Here is a 21,726-nt window from a genome sequence, read left to right as displayed (position 1 = left end):
TATAGAGATATTTAGAGGGCGTCTGAAGGGCAAGACAGTTGGTGTGCTGTCATTAGCAGTGAAAATTGCAGCCCTGTGGGAGATAACTAGCTATACAGAAAGCCATTCGCAGCGCTGGAGAATTGGTGCATTTCCTGGAATCAATGACCAAGTGCTGCTGCTTCATGCATCCCTGCTGCGTGTTCGTTCCATCAGTTAGTTTATCATTTGTAAATTTGTGTCTCGTATGTATCAGATAACTTTCCAAATTCTGAATCATTTTGTCAATATCACAAAGTGTTTCTTACACGGAGGAGTAAGTCAAGCCATTAAAACAAGAACAAAGCTTGAGAAGAAAAGCTGCAGAGATAACTGAATAACACATTTAGGTAAGACAGCAACAGAATGATAATACACTATTTCATTGTTCAACTTCTTTAACAACAAAAGACTTTATCTGTTGTGAAAGGACAGTGAGATAAAGAAAAAGAAAGCATAAACTGAAACACTTAAGACAGTTAAAAGGATGAAGAAGACCATTAAAATTGTGTGGAGTTGCTCGTATTCACTCAGAGAATGATGAATCTGTTTTTGCGAATTTCTGCATAGTTTTATATTCTGTCAAAATATATAAAGAAAACATTTCATCACAGCCCTTGCTTTGATTTTTACTTTTATTTTATTGTTTATTTTCCTCTCAATGTTTTCATTGTTATTAATAACAGTGCTGTCAACCTGTGTCTGAATCAGAGTTCCTGAATGTCCTCCTTATTTATTTTTTCAGTTTTGTTAAGGTGGTGAGTAACAAAGACATCATTCATACAATACACAAAAATACAAACCTTAGAGCCATTCAGCAGACCAGTGGCAGGGAGGGTGGATAACTTCGTATGGATCTGCATTAAACCAATAACCTGAGGGTAACAAATTCAATCTAAAACCGTAAATGACTGTGTGAGGACTACATATACCTTTTTTTTTTTTTTAGCTTTCTGCTCCTGTAGAGATCACTCAGGTTATTAAGGGTACTTTGTGCAAATTTTCAGCGTGTTTCAACTCTTATTTGTTGCTTTTGAGCATGAGAAATCCATAGCAACAAAAAAGAACCATGTCACAAGAGTTTCATTAAAACATTCTCATTAAAAGTCTTTATTTTTCAAAATTGGAAATAGTGCCCTGAAAGGATTTTTCAAATAAAGCCATGACCCACTGAGCAAAAAGTGGTTCAAAACACATCTATATGGTGTTATCTCTGCGCATCCAGAAGACGTCCTCAGGGGACGCAGAATGAAAGTGTTTTTATACGCCCCAACAAGAAATTTTTACAACGTCCAAGAAAGGCGTAGAAGGCTCCAATGTGGCCCAATCCAGTTCTGTAATCTTGGCCAGACCTAAGAAATGCGCGACTTTTTGTAATTTCTCACTCATCAGATATTGCCATTCCAATGAAAAAAATGGTTTGGGAGCCATCTTCAGTATAATACACTGAAACCTTTTTCATCTTCTTCAAGTACCAAAAAATAAGTGAAAAACAACTAAGGTTATTTTTTAAAACAACTTTTAGAACTCAAAGCGCTACACGAATCCGTTTTTCTTGAGATCACCAGGGAGAAAAAGAAAATATTTTTGCTCCTGAATTTTTAATTTCCGTTTGACAGTCAAACTCTCAAGGTCAAAAGAGTGAGTGCTACTCCAGTGTTTTTATTGTGCCTCATACAAGAGTTGAAAGTCTTACCTCAAGGAAATCCGTATTTAATTTTCTGTTAGGTAGTTTTCCTTCTTTCACGAGTCGCATTCGTGCTGCATTTGAAACATTTGTGTGAACTTCAGAGGGATACAGAGAATGTTAAAGAGCAATTTAAAGTTTGTCGATACTGTGTGTGTGGGTTTCGCGTGCATGGATGCAAACAGCATGGCCTCGTTATTTTGACAAGTTTAACCCTGCGCTCTGCATTCATACGGTGGAGTGTAAAAAGCTGCATCGTATTTCTTCCGGAGGGCTGTCCTTGAATCCTGGCTCGAAAATTCAGTCCGACACTTCTCATGGTGGAAGTATTGAGCGATGCTGTGCTTTGCTCAAACCTTTTTTGAAAAAGAAGTTCAGAACCTCAAACTTGAAGGAAACATCACAGCCAGCTGAACTTTTATAGCTTTATTAGAAAGTGTGAACCAGAAATATGGAGCATGGACGAGAACATGTTGTGTTTGGAGAAGTTTACTCAGACAAATTAGATAAAAACTGAAGGTAACAACAAGTCATTTTGATATCGGTGCCTAGCTCAACAACACGACAATATACTCAGTGTCTCCTATTTTAATGAGAACTAATACATATTCTGCTCTTTTTCCTGCAGGTTTCTCATAGTTTTGGCCTGTCTGATCCTCAGTGTCCTTTCTACCATTGACCAGTATCAGGCTCTGGCTCACACAACTCTCTTCTGGGTGGTGAGTGTTCAATATGATCCACACAGACTCTAATTTGAGAACAAAACTGACTGAAAACTGATATTTATTCCATTGAAACACATGTTTAAAGTATATTTAGAATAAATGAAATGTATATACTGTCATATAAAGATGTTTTTAATGTAAGACAGAGAAAGTCTTCAACAGTTGTGGGCTCTACGTACTGTAGACATGTTTTATTGCACCTCTGGGGTAAAACTACGAGGTGAATGAACTGCTGTGTCCTCAATACCTCCCAGCACATCGCATACTGAATGTGCAGAATGTGCTAATTGTGATACACAATCCTCATTTAAAACAAAAATTTTACTGTTATATACAGCTAATGCGTTGTTAAGCACTCAGAAATTATTGCATGTAAATTGCATATATCTGTGACAGCATTAAAGTTTCAGAATTGACTGAACATGCGACACAATGAATGATTAAATTCAGTTTCCATGGCGGCAAATGCAACACAATCATTTCAAGGCACTTTTACAGAGAAAAGCCCAACAATTCTGCTTTAGCGGGAGATGGTGGAAAAGAAAATCTCCCTTAACAGAACCAGACTCAGAGGAGGAGACGTTGTGCTGTTCAAGTTGGTGTTAGAGAATAAAAGAAAAGAAAAGGATTGGACAAATAGATTGTTGGGAGGGATTGAAACTCTGGGTTGGGGATGGGGCAGGAATTCTTGATTCAGTTAGAAAGACAAACACACTAGGGTGGCTGCGGTGTGATTGGTTGAGTGACTCTCAGTTCGCATTGATGTACCGACTCCGCACACCTGGGCGGTACTTTACAGACCTCGAAGAAAAGCAACAAAATCACATTAGCTATCACCCTGACATATTTAGCCATTTAGCCACTGGCACATTCAGCGGAGCAAGACAACATTTAAAGGAACCCTGATATATGCACAAGAAGTTTCAGGAAGAAAAAATTCAGTATAACACTGGGAAGTGGACTTAACCAAAACTCCAAATTTCATCTTGCTGAAGTGTTTCTTCAGGAACCCAAAGCACTCCAGAATCCACTTCTGCTGGTCGCATAGCTCATCAACACCAGAGTCAGAAGGGGTCCTGATGTTGTCAGTCAACCTACCAACTGCATTGCTCTGAGTCCTCACCCATGCCTCTAGTCTTCTATGCCCACTCCCCTTGCTTTCTCCTGCCAGGTTCTGGTCTTCAGCTCCACATTCTTAGCTGGAATCATGTGACCCCTGATAGTCCAAAAAGGTTCATTGGTCTTCCAAGTTATAATCCAAAACAAAGGTTCTTTTCCAAAGACCAGGGAGGTATTTTGTTATTTACCTGACGGTTTCGGCAGCTGTCAGCTGTCTTCTTCAGAGTGTCACGTGATGTTGTTGTGACGTATCTTGTCAGCTGATTTATACAGGTTTTGGCGCTATTCACTCTGAAGAAGACAGCTGACAGCTGCCGAAACCGTCAGGTAAATAACAAAATACCTCCCTGGTTTTTGGAAAAGAACCTTTGTTTTGGATGTGACCCCTGACCTTGCCTTCTTGGATGTGTGGCTTTGCCTCACATGTTGGACTCCTGCCATATATGGTGGATTGATCTTGGACTGTTCACGTATAAACCTGCATCATCCAGTCTGTTTCTAACAGTTTCGAACAGTGGCATATTGATTTCCCATCATATTGCAAAGCATTCTATAAAGCCAGGTAACAGCCAATTTGCTTTTCATGACAGTATGTAGTCCAATGTGAATGGGGGTCCAACTTCTCGTTCAAGAGCGCAGCATGGCGCACTGCTGTCAGTTGCACATTCACAAACCTCAGCGGAGTCAGTAAGTCAGTGTGAAAGGGGTATGATCTTCAAACTCCTCCTTATGGTTAGAACTGAACTCCTTGTATGGCAGCCACCACCATCGGTGTGTGAATTGATGAATATTATTAATAATGTGAAGCACTTTGTTGGAAAATCACTATGTAAGTGAAATACATTTACCATAACAGACAAATGTAGAATTGTAGAAATGACATGCATTACATTACACACACTCTTGAGTCATCAGCATAATAAGTAAGAGAAAATGGAATGAAATGGAATTTCTTGATCCGTTGTTGTGACGTGAGGCACCTGTGACTCAGTTTATAGAGTGGGTCTGATGCCCCGATCCCCTGTCTGGCTCTTTCTATCTCATCCTTGTCCTTGGGGCAAGACATTGAACCCGAAATTACTCCCAAAGGAGTTTGGGCACCTTGCACTGCAGCTGTCATCACTGATGTGTGAGTGTGAATGGGTTAATGTAAGTAACAGTGTAAAGTGCTTTGAGACTGCTGAAGCGGTGAAAATGTGCTATATAAGTGAAGTCCATTTAACATTTACCATGACTTTGGAATACGTACAAGTGGGCAAAAGGAAAATAAATTCTGATTTGTCTGACTGTTGCAAAATGGACTGTTGGAGCTTTGCCATCTCTTCAGATGTGTTCAGGAAAAGGACGAAATGTGACCATAAAAAGCAGACTACGACTTGTTCTGGATGTAAGACTTTTTTCTTTGAAATGCTCATTAGGCATTTCTTCACCCGCTTAGCTGTCAGCACTGTGGATTCTCTTCCTGTAAGCGTAAAAACCTGAGCTGGTGCTCATCCTCATTAAGAGACGATATATTGCTGATCTGTGCATTATTGTAGGGTTTCATTATTTATTTTTAAAAGGTGACGCGTTAGATGTTATCGCACATCTGAAAGAATGTGTCTCAAACTCATTAACATCGCAACGTTTGTTTGACAGGGACCGTATAAGCATGGAAATGTACAAAGAAAGAAGTACAGCGCTGTTCATTATTGTGTTCACAGCAGCACTGACTTGGTCATTATACTTTCACTGAAGCTGTACTCTAAGAAAAACATAACTGCATCCCCTTTTTGCAGCCCACACTTCAACTTCACAGTTTTACTGAATCTATTAGGAAGTATATCCAAAAAACCATATTGCTATTTCTGCATGAATGGATGGCCAAACCTGCAGGTCCACCTGCTTGATGCTGTAGTGTATTATCAGCCAATGTGCAAGTGTTTGCATCACTTTCAAGCAGTTCTGTACAAAGCATAACATTGTGTTGGTTGATGTTTGCATTGCAGTGATTGCATGTTCTTTTGTTAAAGTTCCCAAGTGATGTATTCTCATGCTCTTGTGCTTGTGGCTTCACTGTGATGTTGTGCAGAGGTGGGCGCTCCTGACCCTGCAGGACTACAGCGCTGCATGTTGTCCATGTTTTCCCTGTTCCAACACATCTGACTTTAATGAGTCTGTGCCCCTAAAGCTCTGCAAGAAAAACCTGATAATGAGACAATCATTACATTCATATGTGCTAAAGCTGGAAAATTTTGAATCCATAAAGGACTGTGGTGCACTGGGTGACGTGACTTTAATAAAGGACATACGTTTTATTTTTTAAAGCTATATTGCTAGCACTTTTGCCTAGTTGCAGGTCTGGCCTGTCCGTGTGAAGTTGGCATGTTTTCCTTTGTGTGTGTGTGTGTGTGTGTGTGTGTGTGTGTGTGTGTGGCGGGGGGGTATGCAACAAATATACATTTAAAGTTAACTGCTGACTCTACGGGCTCACTCATTTAAACAAAACCTTTGTCACATTTTGTAGTCAGTTTATATAACAGTGGTGCTCTGAACCACTGAAAACGAAACTTTTTGAAAACAGATGAACCTACTCATTATATTACTGTATCTATAATTTCCTAAGAAAGTCCAAAAAGTAGCACCTTGTTGCAGTCAGGTGTTGCAGCAGATGTATACCTATAACATGCAATTAAAGGTCCCTCCAGGACCACAGTTAGACCTAAAAGTATCTCGTCTTTTGGAATCAAGCAACACAGTTTCACCACTTTCCATTCCTCAGACCACTTTTAAAGGCTATTCTGAAGACCTCCAGCACTCCACGAGAGGTGCAGTTTTGTAGGTGATCTGACTCAGCCCTACAGTTACTAGAAGTTTGAAATCCACTTAAAATCATTGTTTGCACACTTCTCTGCTTCTCACACGTTCACTTTAAGGCACTTTAAGGACAAAACTCTGACTTGCTGCATGACATATCCCACGCTCGAGCAGGTGCAGTCATAAAGAGATAATCAGTGTTATTCACCTCACCTGTCTGTTGTCACATTGCTGTGGGTGATCAGAGCCAGTGTGAGTCTGCCTTATGTAATTGTCAATCCATCTGTTATAGTGCCTATTTACCTCAGTGAGTCCCTATTTCCATTCCCTGAGAATCTGTCTGTTGCCCTTCACGGCGGCTTGGTTTTAGTTTGGACTTTGTTTTTGTTCCCTTACTGTTATTTCTTCTGAACTTTGGTTTTTTGTTCCATTGTTTTTGCTGAATTCTCAACGTTTTTATAAAAGATCGACTTTTGTTAGCTTGTGTCTGCAGATCAGTCCTTCTTCCGCCAAGCTTGACACCCAGTGTGAGGTTCAAAAAGGGCAGCTCGGTAATGTCAATAGCACCAGCTCTAGATACATACAAAATTCATCAGCGTTATACATATTTCATAGTTGTCATGCATCTCACGATTTGGTTTGTCCCTGGGGATGTATTGGAGATGTTTGGGCTCGACACAATGAATGTAAACAAAACCGTATTTTGTTTAAAATATGCAGTGGGCCTTTAATGATTCTCATCAGTGGTCTATGAATTGCATGCGTTTGAAAGATAAAACAAAGCTAACAGAGACCTGAAGAATCTAAATCACAAGAGCAAGAACCACCTTTTCCTTTGTTTTGTTTTGGTTTTTTTTTTTCCCACCACTGTTTACACCACTGTTTACACTCCAGTTCCAGCCTGCAGTGTCTCTTTCTCCTCGTCTCAGCCTTCCTTTGACACCCATCAACTCAGCGCTTCCGACTCGTTTGTTTTCGCTGGTTTGACGTTCGCAAACAAGTCTGATTGTGATGTGTTGTTTGATCGTTCAAATTTTATGAAGCTGAAATAACATACAGGTGTATTTCTAAAAAGGAGACATCAGTGACACAGCTGAAAAGATGACACTTTATTTTATTATATGACTTGCACACTTAAACCCACATGGCGCTCAAGTCACTTTTGTTCTATTCATTATAATTAGTTCCGCCAGTCCTGCCGCCAGCCCAGTGTAGAAGGGGGGGGGGGGGGGGGGGGGGGGGGGGGGGGACGCATAGGTGGAGAACACGTAACGGAGGGACACAAAAACAGAATCCACAGATCAGCAGCGCTGATCCAACATGTCCAACAACGTATGATCATTAGCCACATTGCTAAAAAGCACAAATGGTAACAAAACAAATATTAAAATAACCAGCTCTCTCCTTTAGTAGAGCTGGGGTCTCCTCTTTTTTTGAATTTTGAATAGCACAACACTTCATATTGATTTGACCAAGCCAGCGGAGTTTGCTGTTGTTTTTTAACCACATAATATACTGAATGCTTTATTTTTTAAATGAAATACTGTACTTTGACTGAGGGGGCGGGTGAGTCTGCGTGAGGGGGCAACACCCCCCCCTTGACGCCGGGTCCGAGCTCTGCCAAGGAGGTTATGTAATCACGTTGGTTTGTTGGTTGGTTGGCTGGTTTGTGAGCAACATTACGGAAAAAGTTATGGACGGATTGCAATGAAACTTTCTGGAAAGGTGGGTCTTGGGCTAACTTAGAATCCATTAAATTTTGGTGATGATCCGGATCACTGTCTGGATCCAGGAATTTTTTTAAAGGATTCTTTATCATTGACAGATAGGGAGTCTTTCACATGGTCGGGCAGGCCCGCCGACAGGGGGGGACAAACGTCTGGTTCACACAGGGCGCGCTGCTTCCGACACGGAAGTGGGAAGCGCCGCGCACCGACTGTCAGATCGGCGCCCCTGTTAACCGATCTGACGGGTCATACAGGACACGCGGGGGACCGCCGCGTCCATAGCGGCTCGCGTCGTGGACCGCGGCCGCTCCGCTCCTTTCTATTTTCTCCGCGAGCCACGCGCGCCGTGCACCACTGGACAGAGCAGATCGCACCAGACAGGAAGTCGGGAACGGAAAATACAACAGAATCTGATAAATGTTCAAATTAAAATGAAGTAAAATAACATAAATTATGTTGCTTTTTGGTTTTCTTTCCGCTGTGGTGGAGGTCTGCGCTCTCTGAGTGCCAAATTCTAGTTTTAGCTTTTAACTAATGGCAATTTTAAATACAGTATTTCAAAAAAGCAGAATGTTTCATTATTTTTTTTAACCACAGACCGTATTCACAAAAACATCTAAAACATGGATGGAGCTGTTTGGTTCCTTTGAATATACAAATAATTGAGAAACTAATAAGCTTTTTATTGATATTAAAGTTAAAAAAAATAATGAGATCGAGTTGTTAAAAAGTCCTTTGTTGTGTTCATTTACACAATTTAATGTGACATTGACAACTCTAATATAACTCTTCTTTTCAAACAGTGTTTGTCTCTCAATTACATTATTTCCATGTTTATATTAGTTACCTTGTTCAAGTTCATTTTTAATATTGTTAATAATTGGGAAAGAAAGGCTTTAAAGGATCAAATTATTAACCATGCTAATTTGTTTTATGTTTTCAAAGACTAGCCAAGTAGTTGTCTTTAAATTTTGTATTTATATGTAAGAGAAATTTTCCAAGAAGATCACTGGCGTATTCAACCACTAAATAAATATGAAAGTAACCGAAGATGTTGAGTTTCAATCACAGCTGAAGCATAAAATCTGACCTCATCATCCTCCATGACAGCTGTTGGAGAAAGTCATTTTATCTGATGATTTTTCTGTAAGCATGTTTTATTGTTTTTTAAAAGAAACTCAAGAAAGCTCCCTCTCAGCCCAAACACAACCCAAATCTCCAGTTCTGTTTAAACTTCTAAAGCGTTTTTTTTCTCCAAACAATACCAGGGCATTCCACTGACACGAGAGGGCAAAGGCACCTCTCCGAAAATCAGGAGTAAATAAGATAAACTTAACCCCAAGACAGCAGCCGCGGAGCACAGGAACTGTTTGAGCGAGGGGCGAATTGCTCCTGCTCGGATAAAAAGAAAAACCCTAAGAAAGGATAAAAAGAGCTTGATGTTTTCCTTGAAGATGACTAGAGCATGCCACATGTGACAAGTTCACCTTGGCCTTTGGATAATCGGGAGAAATATTCATGGCGCTGTATAACTTGCCCATCACAAACTGGAATCTTACAGGTTCATTGTTGGATTTATATAAGAATGCAGAAACAATGTGTAAGTAAAAAGAAAGGATTTTTTTTTTTTACGTGTACACAATCCTGAAATACATTGAGACATTTTTCTGTCTTGCCCTCTGGAGATGTTTAATCTTCTTATTCTTCTCTTCTACACAGATAATGAATAATTAATATTTGCTACTTCCAAAATCTCAAACATTCATCTCTTCCATCCTGCATCCCGATGGGACTGTTTTGTACTCGACGCTTTCTAGTTTGGAGATTTTCTCTGACCCCGCCACACTCTTTCATTCCCTCCTCCCACAACACAGAGGCATCGTCTTTGTCATGTTTCTTTCTTTTTGTACACTCAAGGTTAACAAAGATCACTATGTTCTTTACTTGGAAACACAGTGCTGGCTGACTGTTTGTACTTCTGGCCAGATGCTGGGCAGTTTGCCCAAATTCTCTAAAGGATGGTTTGTTTTTTGTTGCCAAAATCCTGTGTGCTATTGAAAATATTGCATTTTTGGGTTGTCAGAAGCAAAAGGAGGCAATATAGTCATGTGCATGAATATTTGGATGAAGACATTTAGAGCATTTCCACCAATGCGCATCATTCAACATGAAACTATTAGAATGTGCTTGAAGTATAAACTTCACTTTGATTTTATTTGCCTTCAAATCAGGTTAACAATGACATTTATCTGGGAGACATTTTACAAATATATGTCTTCCACCTATTTAAAGGGACAAAAAGAAATTTCACAACCCATATCAAATGATAACTAATATAATTATTAATGTAAATTTTCAAATAAAAGTCTCTCTTTGTAAAACCCACTCCCATAAGGTCCTATTTACACAATATTTCATGTGAAGATGCATGATTTTTCTGCATTTGTGTTCCAGAAAACTTCCATATTTACAATGAAATTTCACTGGTGGGTGAGGGATTCAAAATGCCAGGTACAGAAGGTATGAGACAGAAACTCCAGTTATTATGGAGCAGGGAAACACAATCTACACCAGGTAGAATACAGACAAACTGCCAACCAGACACCAAACTGAAGCCCAACTTGTAGTGCAGCTAGCAGGTGCAGACAGGCACAGGTGAAACAAATCAAGGCAGGGAACAGCAATCAAACACGAGGAGGGGATGCCAAGGATCCTGAAACCAGAGACAGGATCGTACAAAAAGCATAACACAAACATAAACCCTGACAGAGACATTTTGAACTAGGCTCCGTTGGGGTTTTTTTTTGTCATGAAACCACCAAAATTATCTGGCAGAAAATGTTTGTACAAAGACATTTGCGTGGACAGACGATGAAATTGAATTGCTGTTATGGGTGACTGTCAACTTTAAAACTACTATCAATCAATCAATCAATCAATCAATCAAGTTTTATTTATATAGCACTTTTCATACAAATAAAAGTTGCAACACAAAGTGCTTCACAGATTAAAAGCAAACCCGCTTCACCCACTCCACCCACCACTCCATCTTCCCCAAACCAAAGATACAGCACAAGAACACAGACTATCCTTCCACCCCCCCTTTCCTCCGCCATAACTAATGAATAGAATATAAGGCAGGGCACAAATGATTCAGAAGAGGAAACACACCCAGGAGCTGTCTACATTGAGAGCAGCGGGTCGCCCATGGCAACCACGGCCCCTGCACTGTAAACCCAGAGGAGGCGGCGAAGTAATCCCAAATCTCCACCACAAACCCCCAGCACAGCAGCCCGGCAGCCACAAGCGAGCCCCGCCCCCAATGCAGAGGGCTCCCTCAGAGGAAACACTTAAAAATAAAAATATAAAAACTTAAGACCAAATAAAAAGCTAAACGAGGCTAACATAGAACAAATGATTCCAAGTCAAGGCTGAACTAAAAATAAATATCAGTTAAAAGCTAGGCCAAACAGGTGGGTCTTGAGCCTGCTCTTAAAGATGTGAACATTCTCCGCGTCCCTGAGCTCCTGCGGCAAGTCGTTCCAGAGTTTAGGACCATAGAACCCAAACGATACCTCACCCTGAGTCTTTAAGTTAACATGAGGTATATGGAGGAGACGCTTGCCACAGGAGCGCAGGGTCCGCGGAGGCTGATAAGGTAGAAGCAGATCTGAAAGATAAGAAGGCCCAAAAGTTGAGCTTTCAGTGGCTTCTAGCACCGGCGTCATCTGACAGACTTACCACAATGCCGCAAACGTTCAGCAAAGCTCAGAAATATCCCTTTACTAAAAGAGATAAACAGAGAGGGAAAAAAATACTAACTCTTCTGCTGCATGCTGTGTGCTGATGACCAATCAGTTATACTTGCTGCCCATGCACAACTCACATGAACACAAACTATGCATTCAGACTCCTGCAGTTACATTTGGTACTGGATCACAAGCTAATTGTAGTGAAAGACCACCTGAAATTTAATTGTATATGAGTTCGGTATGTAAGATACCATTGATGTTTGCTCTGATCAGAAGCCAAGTCCGAACATTGCTGGTATACCTGATGCTGAAAAATCTTTTCAGTAAGGATGTCACTCAGCCAATATAGCTAGAGTTTTTTTAGCTATTCAAAAAGACACCACAGCAAACCATGTTCCTTCTTATCCTTTATTTAACCTACAAATGACTGTAAGCGGTCATCCATCATCTGAAAATTTCTGACAAAGTAATTTTGAGTGCCAGCATGTGTCAGACATTTAGATGTCAGCAGACTCACTCCATCGTATTGTTACCACCAGTAAAATACACTCTACAGCCGAACCCAACTATATCCAGTCCGCCTAACCTAAACCAGCACTGTATTCAGAATTACATCCTGAACATAAAAGACATCTAGACTGTGGCATGAAAAAATATTTTCATATAAACACTCGACTTGAGTAACGCACAATGAAATGAAGCCAAGCATTTGTAACTTGTAACAGTTACTGGGCGTCAGTCAAAACAGTTGATCCATTGATTGAATGAGACAGCCCGGACCCAGTGGCTGCAAGCGGTTTACTGAACCCCGGACTCCCACCATGTGGAACCGGCTCCCAGTTCCGCTTCACTTCTGTCGTTTCTTTCATGTAGCCTAATGTTTCTTAACTAGGTGTCATTGACCATTGTTTCTCTTGTAGTCTATGTACTCTACATGCAATAAATTTATGTTGATACAAGAAATGTTCCTGTATGTCCTATTACTTTCTCTTTCTGTCCCCTCACCCCCACCGGAACAGCAGAAAGCCGCCACCTCTGAGCCTGGTTCTGTGAAGGTTTCTTCCTGTTAGAAGGGAGTTTTTCTTTTCCACACAGGCTTATGCTTGCTCATGTGGATCTGTTGGGTTTTTTTCTGTAAAAGTGTCTAGAAATTGAATCAAGCTGAATTGAATTGAATTAACTTAAACCTCAATGGCTGCTCATTTGCTGCTGCTAGTGGTGTTAGCCACGCTCATGTTTATGGCAACAATGTCGATCATCAAGACAATAACTCCACAGGAATCATTTTCCAGGCTTCAGGATGCTAAGTGCTAACTTCTAGATGCCCACAAAGACCGAAATACCTCGTACTTCAGCAGCGTTCAAAGTCTGCTTGAGTTGTTGAAGACTGTCAATAAAGATTTTTAAGAGCTTACACGCAATGTTTACAACAATGAACACTTGGGTTAGATGAAATGAGAGTCAAACATTAGGGAATAAACGGCGGGCAGAATGGGATTCAGTGATTAGTATTAGGTCAATAGATTTTACAGTGCTTGATATTGGGATGTTGACAGGAAGTATCAGGGATTTATTGCCCCTATTGTGTTTGCTGTAATGAGAGAGCAGGTACAGAGGAGGCATAAAGTTGTCTGACAGCAATGCTAGAGGGTTTTTATGCCGCTTGCTTTCGGTGGCATTCTGTACCAACACACCTGAGTACAATGAGTGGCTTACTATCACATTTTCTATCCATCTTGGTGAAGACATATCCATCAGAAATAGGTGTTTTAAAACCTGGAAGGTATCTACAACATGCAGATCAGTGGCACTTCAGGACTGAAATTGGAGAGAAGGGTGAGATTTGACTGTGGAATGAGAAAAAGGGAGGTTTGACCACTGGATGACAGAGAAGGTTGCTGTTAAACGTAATCTTTAATAAGATGAGGCTAACCACCTGTCTTGGCTGATTTGTGCATTTGTATGTCTTTGCTGTACACCTTGATGTATTTCCAAAGCCTTTAACTCACTGAAAGATTGTGTGAAACCAGAGTAAATATTGTGTTGCAGGAACCTGTAGACAAGTGAAATGGTGTGAAAACACTGTCAGGACTGCGCATATCACATCACCTGTGTCGAGTTCCCATGTGTGGACAAAAGACATATCACGCCCACAAAGCAATTGCAGTGCTTCTCCGTAGAGGACCCGCAAAGCAATATCATTCGGTTCACCTGAGGAGCTCCGGTTTATATCACGGACTGTTGATACGTATGTTCAACTTGTGAACCTCTGATGGAAAATGATGATAAGGTATTAGCCACAGGAAATATTTTAATTTCAAACAGAGGCTGTAAACTTCATGCTCAGAGCCCTGTTTGCACATCAGTGTCATCAAGGAGAAACAGAAAACTTTCGTTGTTTTTTTTGGTGACTGTTGTACATGGCAAAGGTGGACAGAGCCACTGAAAACACAAAAATTTGAAAACGCTCCAACTCTGTCTCCCTGGAAATGGGGAAAATGCAACTTTTCTGAATGGATTATAACTGAACTTGGACATGTGTCCATACGGATCTCTGTGTACTTGTCCTCTGTGTGTATGTGTCTGTGGTTTCATTAGAAAACAGACAGCCACTGGTTGTCCAACATGAGAACCGCATTGTTTTCTCTTGAAACCTTGCTGTGTACACGGGGCCTTAGAGTTGTCATCAGTTTTGGATTTACTAATGTTTGGATAAGACTCTGTATTTGGACTCTTGACTATAATTTAGATCGCCCCCTTGGGGCAAAACAAAACAAAACCAAAAAAAAAAACTTTATTCTAAAAACTGAGCCTGTCTCTGTCTGCATGCAGGGTTCTTTTCAGTTCTGACAGTCATGTGATTTCCGTAGTAGGTTTTGTTTAAATTGTGATGGTACTGTTTATCATTTAATGATCCAGCCAAAAACAAATCTACTTGCATTGTTGATCTTCCTCAGCAATCCCAGGAAAAATGGAGTTATCACATTGGCATAAAACTACATTGTCTGATTTCTTCCCTCCTGCTTGCTGCTGTATTTCTTGTCGTACAGCAATCATTTTATTCAACCTTGAAGATGAAATGCTCCAATCCTCGAGCAACATTTTGCACATTTCCTTCCAAGAACACAATTTAACAGATTAATAATCCGCTCGTCTTTTCACAACCTGCTGTTTTATATTCATTGACACAATCTTGGACTCCGGTGAAGAAAAACACCTCCAGTGATTTCTAACTGAAAACATTACCCACGGAAAACATCATCTGGCTACATCCCCCAGTGTATTCCTCCAGTCATTCACTGCAAAAGAATTGTGTCACCATTAAAAAAAAAAAAAAAAATCCATGAGAGGCCATTGATTCACTTTCAGACAGCTTCTTTTTCCAAATGCTTGTCAATGATTAAGAGAGGTGTGGAGGTAATTGCATCCTCATTCGCACAAGTTCATTAATTTCCACATGGTATTGTCATTGTGTAGTGTGATGGATTTCTTTATAATCCATTTGTCCTCAAGGAGGGCTAAAGGAAAACTTTCACAGAATCAAAATGCCAGCAATAATTGAGAATCTGTAATTGCTGGAGCTTAAGGTTTAGCTTTTTGGCTATTTTCAGATTTACGTTATCTAAAAAACAGCCAGGAAAGAAGAGAAAAGTAGAGCAACCCCATTCAAAATGATGAAACCCACACCAGCTGGTAGTCAGATTAGACGTGTGGAAGTGGTACAGATGATGCTTTTCAAAAGATATCAAAACAAACAACAAATCACATTAAAATTCAGTAGAACATGAGTCTTTCAATGTGGTGATGGTGGATTAAACAAATGCTGTTGTGTAGTCATTCATTTATCTATCAAGTATTTAACAGTTTCAAGAGATAACAAAACCTTCTCAGCGTTCTGGGTGTCCGTTTACAAGACAATGTCACTCAGAGCCACTAAAAATTCACTTTTTGCAAATGAATCCCAAGGTGGAACTTTTTGAAAATGTTCCAACTCACCAAGGAAACGGGGGAAAACTTAACATTTAGGAAACATTCCGACTCCGTCTTCATGGAAACGGAGTAAACAAGAAGTCTTTGAAAACACTGAGCGTGTGCACCACAGCCACTCACATGTGTGAGTAGATGGATAACAATGGCGATCTCCGGAGTGTCAAGACTCTCAGTCCATATTCTCCTGGAATTTGGTAGTTTTATAGTTGTCAGTCATCGTAATAGCAATCCAACTTAATCGTCTGTCCATGTGAATGTCCATGCACTCACCATTGTTAAAGTTAATAGCATATTGTTCTCTGCATATGCGTGTGTGGTGTGTGGTTTCCTCACAAAAAAAAAAAGAAAATGAAAGCAACAGCACCAGCTTGTGGCCTGGCATGGTAACTAACTTCACTGATTTGTGTTTCCGCCGTCGTTTCTGAAACATCACTGAAAACGTTCCTTTCACTGAAACGAAAAAAACAAAGATCATTTGTTTTCACTTGAAAAATCACATCGACTGGGCCTAAGTTCTCTTATTATTATTAGTGTTTAAATGTCTTAACGGCCTTGTGCCTTCTTATTTTTCGCTGATCTGTTTTTACCGTATCGGCCCTCACGAGCCCTGAAGTCATCTGGCAGCGGCTTACTGTGTTTTCCGAAAACCAGGTGAGGCGGGCTTTAGCCACTACAACGCCTGCCGGAGAACCTCAGGACCGCAGAGACTACTGATATTTTTAAAGGGAGGTTAAAAACACACTTTTTTAATCAGGCTTTTAACTATTCCCTTTTATTTTCATCATTATTTCAGCAATTTTATTCATTTTTATTATTTACTTTTGATGTATTTCCCTTTTTTATTTTATATTATCTTACTTAATTTATTAATAACTGTACCACATCTTTTTAAGTTTTTAGCTGTTTAATCTATTGTTTTCTGAGGGGGCTCCTTCACACTGGGAGTTGGATCTGGGCCACTGCTGGGGTTGCTGTGCGCTGGTCCTCTGGTCCCGGCTGTTCTGGGGGGCTCCACACCTTGTTGTGGGGGTTCCCTTGGTCTGGCGGGGTTGGGGGTTGGGCGCTGAAACCCCAGCAGTCATGACCTTTGACTTCTGCCACTGTGGGGGCCCTACTGGTGGTGTTTCCAGTGCCATGCCATGTCTCCTCTTTTGTGTGAAACAAACTAGGAGTCTGTCTGTTTGTATGTGTGTGTGTGTGTGTACACCTGGGTGTGTGTGTGTGTGTGTGTGTGTGTGTGTGTGTGTGTGTGTGTGTTTACAGATGACCCTGATTGATGGTGCAGTTTTGTTTTGTTTTTGTTTTTTTTTTGTTTGTTTTGTTTTTATGACTGGTTTTACTGTTCAGCACTTTGCACTGTTTTTTATGATTATGAAAAGTGCTCTACAAATAAAGTTTGATTGATTGATTGATAAGATGTGCCTAAACTGGAAATTTTGAATTTCCAGTCTGTCTGAATTTCAGTTGTATGAAAACAGAAAGCTTCAAGAATAATTAAAACAATGATTTGTCTTTGAGCAAGAAGGAAAAAAGGCAAAAAAGCCATGCAGTTGCTTCTAGATAGTGTACTAGTTTCTGTCTTTCAGTAAGAAGACAAATAATTTTACACAAAAATCCTAAACTTGCTTCCCTAGGGAAAGCACACTCATTTCATATTGCAATCAGCAATATTCAATAAAAAATTTAATCTATTTTTAGTCTAATTTACTTCACTGGCTTTTCTCTTCTGTCCAAATGCACAGACTTTTCATTGATTGCATTTTTGAATCCACCTAACCTGAGTCAAGACCAACACCTAGAAAATGTGCTGTTGAGACGAACACCACCCTCGACTTCTACAACATGAGCGGTTATTTATCCATGAGTAAAGAAAAGTAGCCAGGCTCTCATCATAGCCATTCCCTTTGTTGGTGTTAGTGTGGTTGGCAAAAGCATTGCTGTCAGATGGTGACTAGATGCATATTTGCATTGTTGTATCGCTCACATGTGAGTCTCACAAGAAGAATTACGTAATTTTCCCTCTATTAAGTAAAAATCCTCACAATTTCTCAGTGCTGTCTTATAACCAGCAGTGCACAAATTAAGACAGCTAAAAAAAATTTCTCATTCGTCAAAACCTACTGTACCTGCGTCGCGGGCCAACTTTTGACAGCTCCGTTGAACATTTGGACGTATCCAGATGAGGCAGAGAAGACGAGTGGGTTACAGAGGTCTCGTAACCCACTTTCTGCAAACTTCACAGCCCCCAGATTTCCCTCAGCCTCAGATCATGCTGACTCAAGTCACTTGAGGAGATTTATCAGATGTTGCTTCGCTCTCTCCGGAGCCAGAATGTCTTTATACAACATATTTTTCCACATGATAGAGCGTCTACCCAGCAGCTCCTTTTTCACAGTGATCGTTGCAGCAACTCATCGCAACTCAGATTCGCAGACAAAATTTGCTCTTAAGACCAAGTAAATATGGATTTATATCATTCATTACATTGTCAAAGCTGTCAATTGTGTTGTTCATCATGTCCAAGTACATTTCTCAGGCCAATCAAATGAATAATCAACAATGTGGAGCAAATTACGCAGTGACAAATGGCGTATCGACCCAAAGACAGTCAATAATCTGCATTCAATAGGGGACATTAATGAGTTTGCTTGAGGTTTAAAAGTGAAGTTGCATTTGATTTGCCCCCAAGGAGATAGAAAGAACATCAATTATCTGTTGAAATGCAACTGTTATCTTGCTTGAAATGCAGTCAGATGTGTGCTTTATGAGTGACTAAACTTGTGATTTAAATGTGCACATCAGAAGTTTTGATAACATCAGATTGTGGAGAAACATTTGCGTTTAAAGGTTATTACATAATGTAAATCATAAACTTGAGAGTAAATATTCAAAACAGCTCAAGTACTAAACAAATATGATTATTATAGTATTTCTATCTCTATTTTTCAAGCAGTTTTGCTATTTGAAGAGCTGTTTGCGTGCTGGCACAGTGAATAACCTGCCAAAACATAACTGTTTTTTTTTTTCACCCGCCCGTCCTTCTCCCACGTTCGCCTGACAGGAGATCGTCCTTGTGCTGTTCTTCGGCGTGGAATATTTCGTCCGCCTTTGGTCAGCAGGCTGCCGCAGTAAATATGTTGGCATCTGGGGCCGACTACGCTTTGCCAGGAAGCCAATATCTATTATAGGTGGGAACACAACCCCCGTGCAGAGACACGGACACACAAAGAGACACATCGCTCTTCACCCACACAACATTTTTAAACAATGTCTGTAATATACCCTGAGCTTCTTCCCAAAATGAGATATCTAAGACAAATTCAGCATGAAATTAAAACTGTCACTGCCATATTTTTTTTCACCTTCTGCTTTTTATTCCTACAATTGGACCCTGCAGGTGTTTCTTAAATATGCAGAAATGAATATTAGCATTATTATTACACATCACCCTTCTCACCCAAATTAATTAATAGAATCTGTTTGGTTTTTTTTCACTTTTTCTACTTGCTTCATGTCCCTACTTGTGTCATTTTAACATGTATCCCTCATTTCTCTCTTATTATAGATTTAATTGTTGTTGTTGCCTCAATAATTGTGCTTGGAGTGGGCTCCAAAGGCCAAGTGTTTGCCACCTCTGCAATCAGGTAAGAGACAGTGTGAGTGCAGAAAATGAGATCACCGTAAGGATGTGGATCCTTTATGTAGATGTCATAGTTTGAATGTAGTTTTGCTAGTTGAGTGAGTCGTCTTCCAACTCAACTGATTTCATCACCAATTGAGCAAGAAATTGAACCACAACTTTCAGTGACTGCGAGTGAGGTTTTCGTGTGAACTCACCCTCAAAACGCAACAAATGCTTTTCATTTATCCTTGTCTTGTAGTCAGGGCTTAAGTGTTTGAAATACTGTGAGATGACTGAAGAGAACTGATGCTACAAAAGTCAAGAAGTATATGTATCCTGCCGCCATTCAGCTCAGAACCTTTACAAAACCACAAAAGACACAAGAGGCATTGATTACTAATAGCTTGCACATATAGAATCTCTGGTTCCACACTTGTTCTTTTTTTTTATGAATGACCAATGTTAACGTAGTCAGTCATATTGAGGCTCAATGACAGACTCTGAATCCCTCACACTTATTGATCATTTCTAATGTAGCATAACAGGCGAGGTGACCGAGAGGTTAAGGTGATGGACTGCTAATCCATTGTGCTCTGCATGCGTGGGTTCGAATCCCATCCTCGTCGAGCTTGTTACTTGTCAATATTCAAGACCGTCGTCCTTTCTGGGTGTGTCACATCCTTCAACCAGCTGTTCTTTGATAACCTCCACCAGTTCAACGGAAGCAGACACCTCCGAAGCTTCAAACTCTGACTCCTGTGAGCGGGGCATACCCTCAATGGGCTCCTTCCTTCTCCTGCAGATCTTTTCATTCAGAATCTGAGACTCTGAATATCACAGCTTGGTAATCACAGCTTGATGAACACTCCTCAACATCTGGAGCGTCTTTGAGACTGAAACTGTAAAGTCACCTCTGCAGTATAAACTATCATAAACTATCAGTGTTGACAGGAAGGCCTCATCATTTACTGAACCTTAGTTTCTTTTGTGTATGTATCAAATACAGACTTTCTTTAAGTGGATCCAGTGACCATCTGAAAAACTTCCCAGTTCATTATGTCAACAATGTTCGATAGCTGCATTTAGCTCAGCGTTTCATAAAGTACTAAACTGGACGAGGATGGGATTTGAACCCACGCGTGCAGAGCACAATGGATTAGCAGTCCATCACCTTAACCTCTCGGCCAAGGATGGGGCAAAAGGGACTGCTACGGTGGGGGAAAGAAAAAAAAGGAAAAAGGGGAAGGGGGGAAGAGAAAAGGAGAAAAAAATGAGAAAATTCAGCATAAAATCATACATCATCAGACGCTGTAGCTCAGAAAAAGTACTTATTCCTCTATTATTGTTCTGTTAAATATTTATTGCTGTATTAATCCATTAATATTATTGATATTATTGAGAATCCTCTATGATTACAAAAAATTACAACAAGTTGCACACTCTTGCCAGGATTTGCACCTGGAATCTTCCACCCAAAGGTTGGCTGTGTTGCTGTTACACCACAAGAGTTGTGTTTTTGTTGTTTGTTTTCAGTGACAAATCAACACTATTTTGACTTGTTACCACTTATCAGCTATTTTAGCCTTTGCTTTAAAGCTGCAAAATGCAATTTTAACACAATAATACTTTGATTTAACACCTAAAATGAATAAAATATGTTGAATGGATGAAACATCAAATCCTGTCAGAGACACACATCATTTAGACAAGAACAGAACAGACAGGAAGGCATAACACACACTGTGTGTGTAAAGTATACACATAGAACACACCCCTGTATGTTACAGGCACATGTACAAACACATCCAGATGTCTATATCAGTAGTGTATTAGATGCAGACACACACACCATCAAGTGGTGTAAGTTACATGTGAACACACAGCTACACACACATTAGAAGCAGACTCTCGGCAGACACCTCTCACTGCTTGCTGGCCTGGAGCAGAGCTGCTGGTCTTGATAGAGGATCTGCAGGCCCTGGCCAGCTGGTCTTCTCAGGGTTCCAGGAGGACCTGCTGAGGAGCTTGTTGATAGGATCCAGACAGGAGCACAGCCTCAGGATTTCTGCTATTTCCATGTTAGAAAGAGCAGTTATCATCCGGTGGAGTCAGGCATCGACTGCCTCGCATCTGGGAACGTCTCTGAGATCACATCGGCCGTCCTGTCACATGAGAAGAAAAGAAGAACAGTTCATGCAGCTCATTTAAGAGAAACAGTCAAGAGACCGGCTTGTTTCATGGTCAGATACGAGCAGCTGCACTGGAACTGAAGTCCTCCAATGGGGAGCTG

The 21,726-nt window shown here is 40.4% G+C and overlaps 1 protein-coding gene and 1 non-coding gene across 2 annotated transcripts in view; both read left to right on the top strand.

The window, feature by feature from the left end:
• kcnq1.1 (potassium voltage-gated channel, KQT-like subfamily, member 1.1) overlaps positions 1-21,726 on the top strand; it is a 63,681-nt gene that overhangs the window by 6,754 nt on the left and 35,201 nt on the right. Inside the window, exons 2-4 of the mRNA XM_030094107.1 lie at positions 2,334-2,424; positions 18,876-19,002; positions 19,380-19,458. Of these exons, the coding sequence (XP_029949967.1) occupies positions 2,334-2,424; positions 18,876-19,002; positions 19,380-19,458 (297 nt within the window). The remainder of the gene's footprint in view (positions 1-2,333; positions 2,425-18,875; positions 19,003-19,379; positions 19,459-21,726) is intronic.
• On the top strand, positions 19,981-20,062 carry trnas-gcu (transfer RNA serine (anticodon GCU)). The gene has a single exon. It is a non-coding gene; the product is annotated as a tRNA-Ser (tRNA).

The sequence above is a fragment of the Salarias fasciatus genome, chromosome 1, assembly GCF_902148845.1.
Source record: "Salarias fasciatus chromosome 1, fSalaFa1.1, whole genome shotgun sequence".
NCBI classification, from domain to species: Eukaryota; Metazoa; Chordata; class Actinopteri; order Blenniiformes; family Blenniidae; genus Salarias; species Salarias fasciatus.
This window is presented reverse-complemented; position numbering and strand designations above follow the sequence as displayed.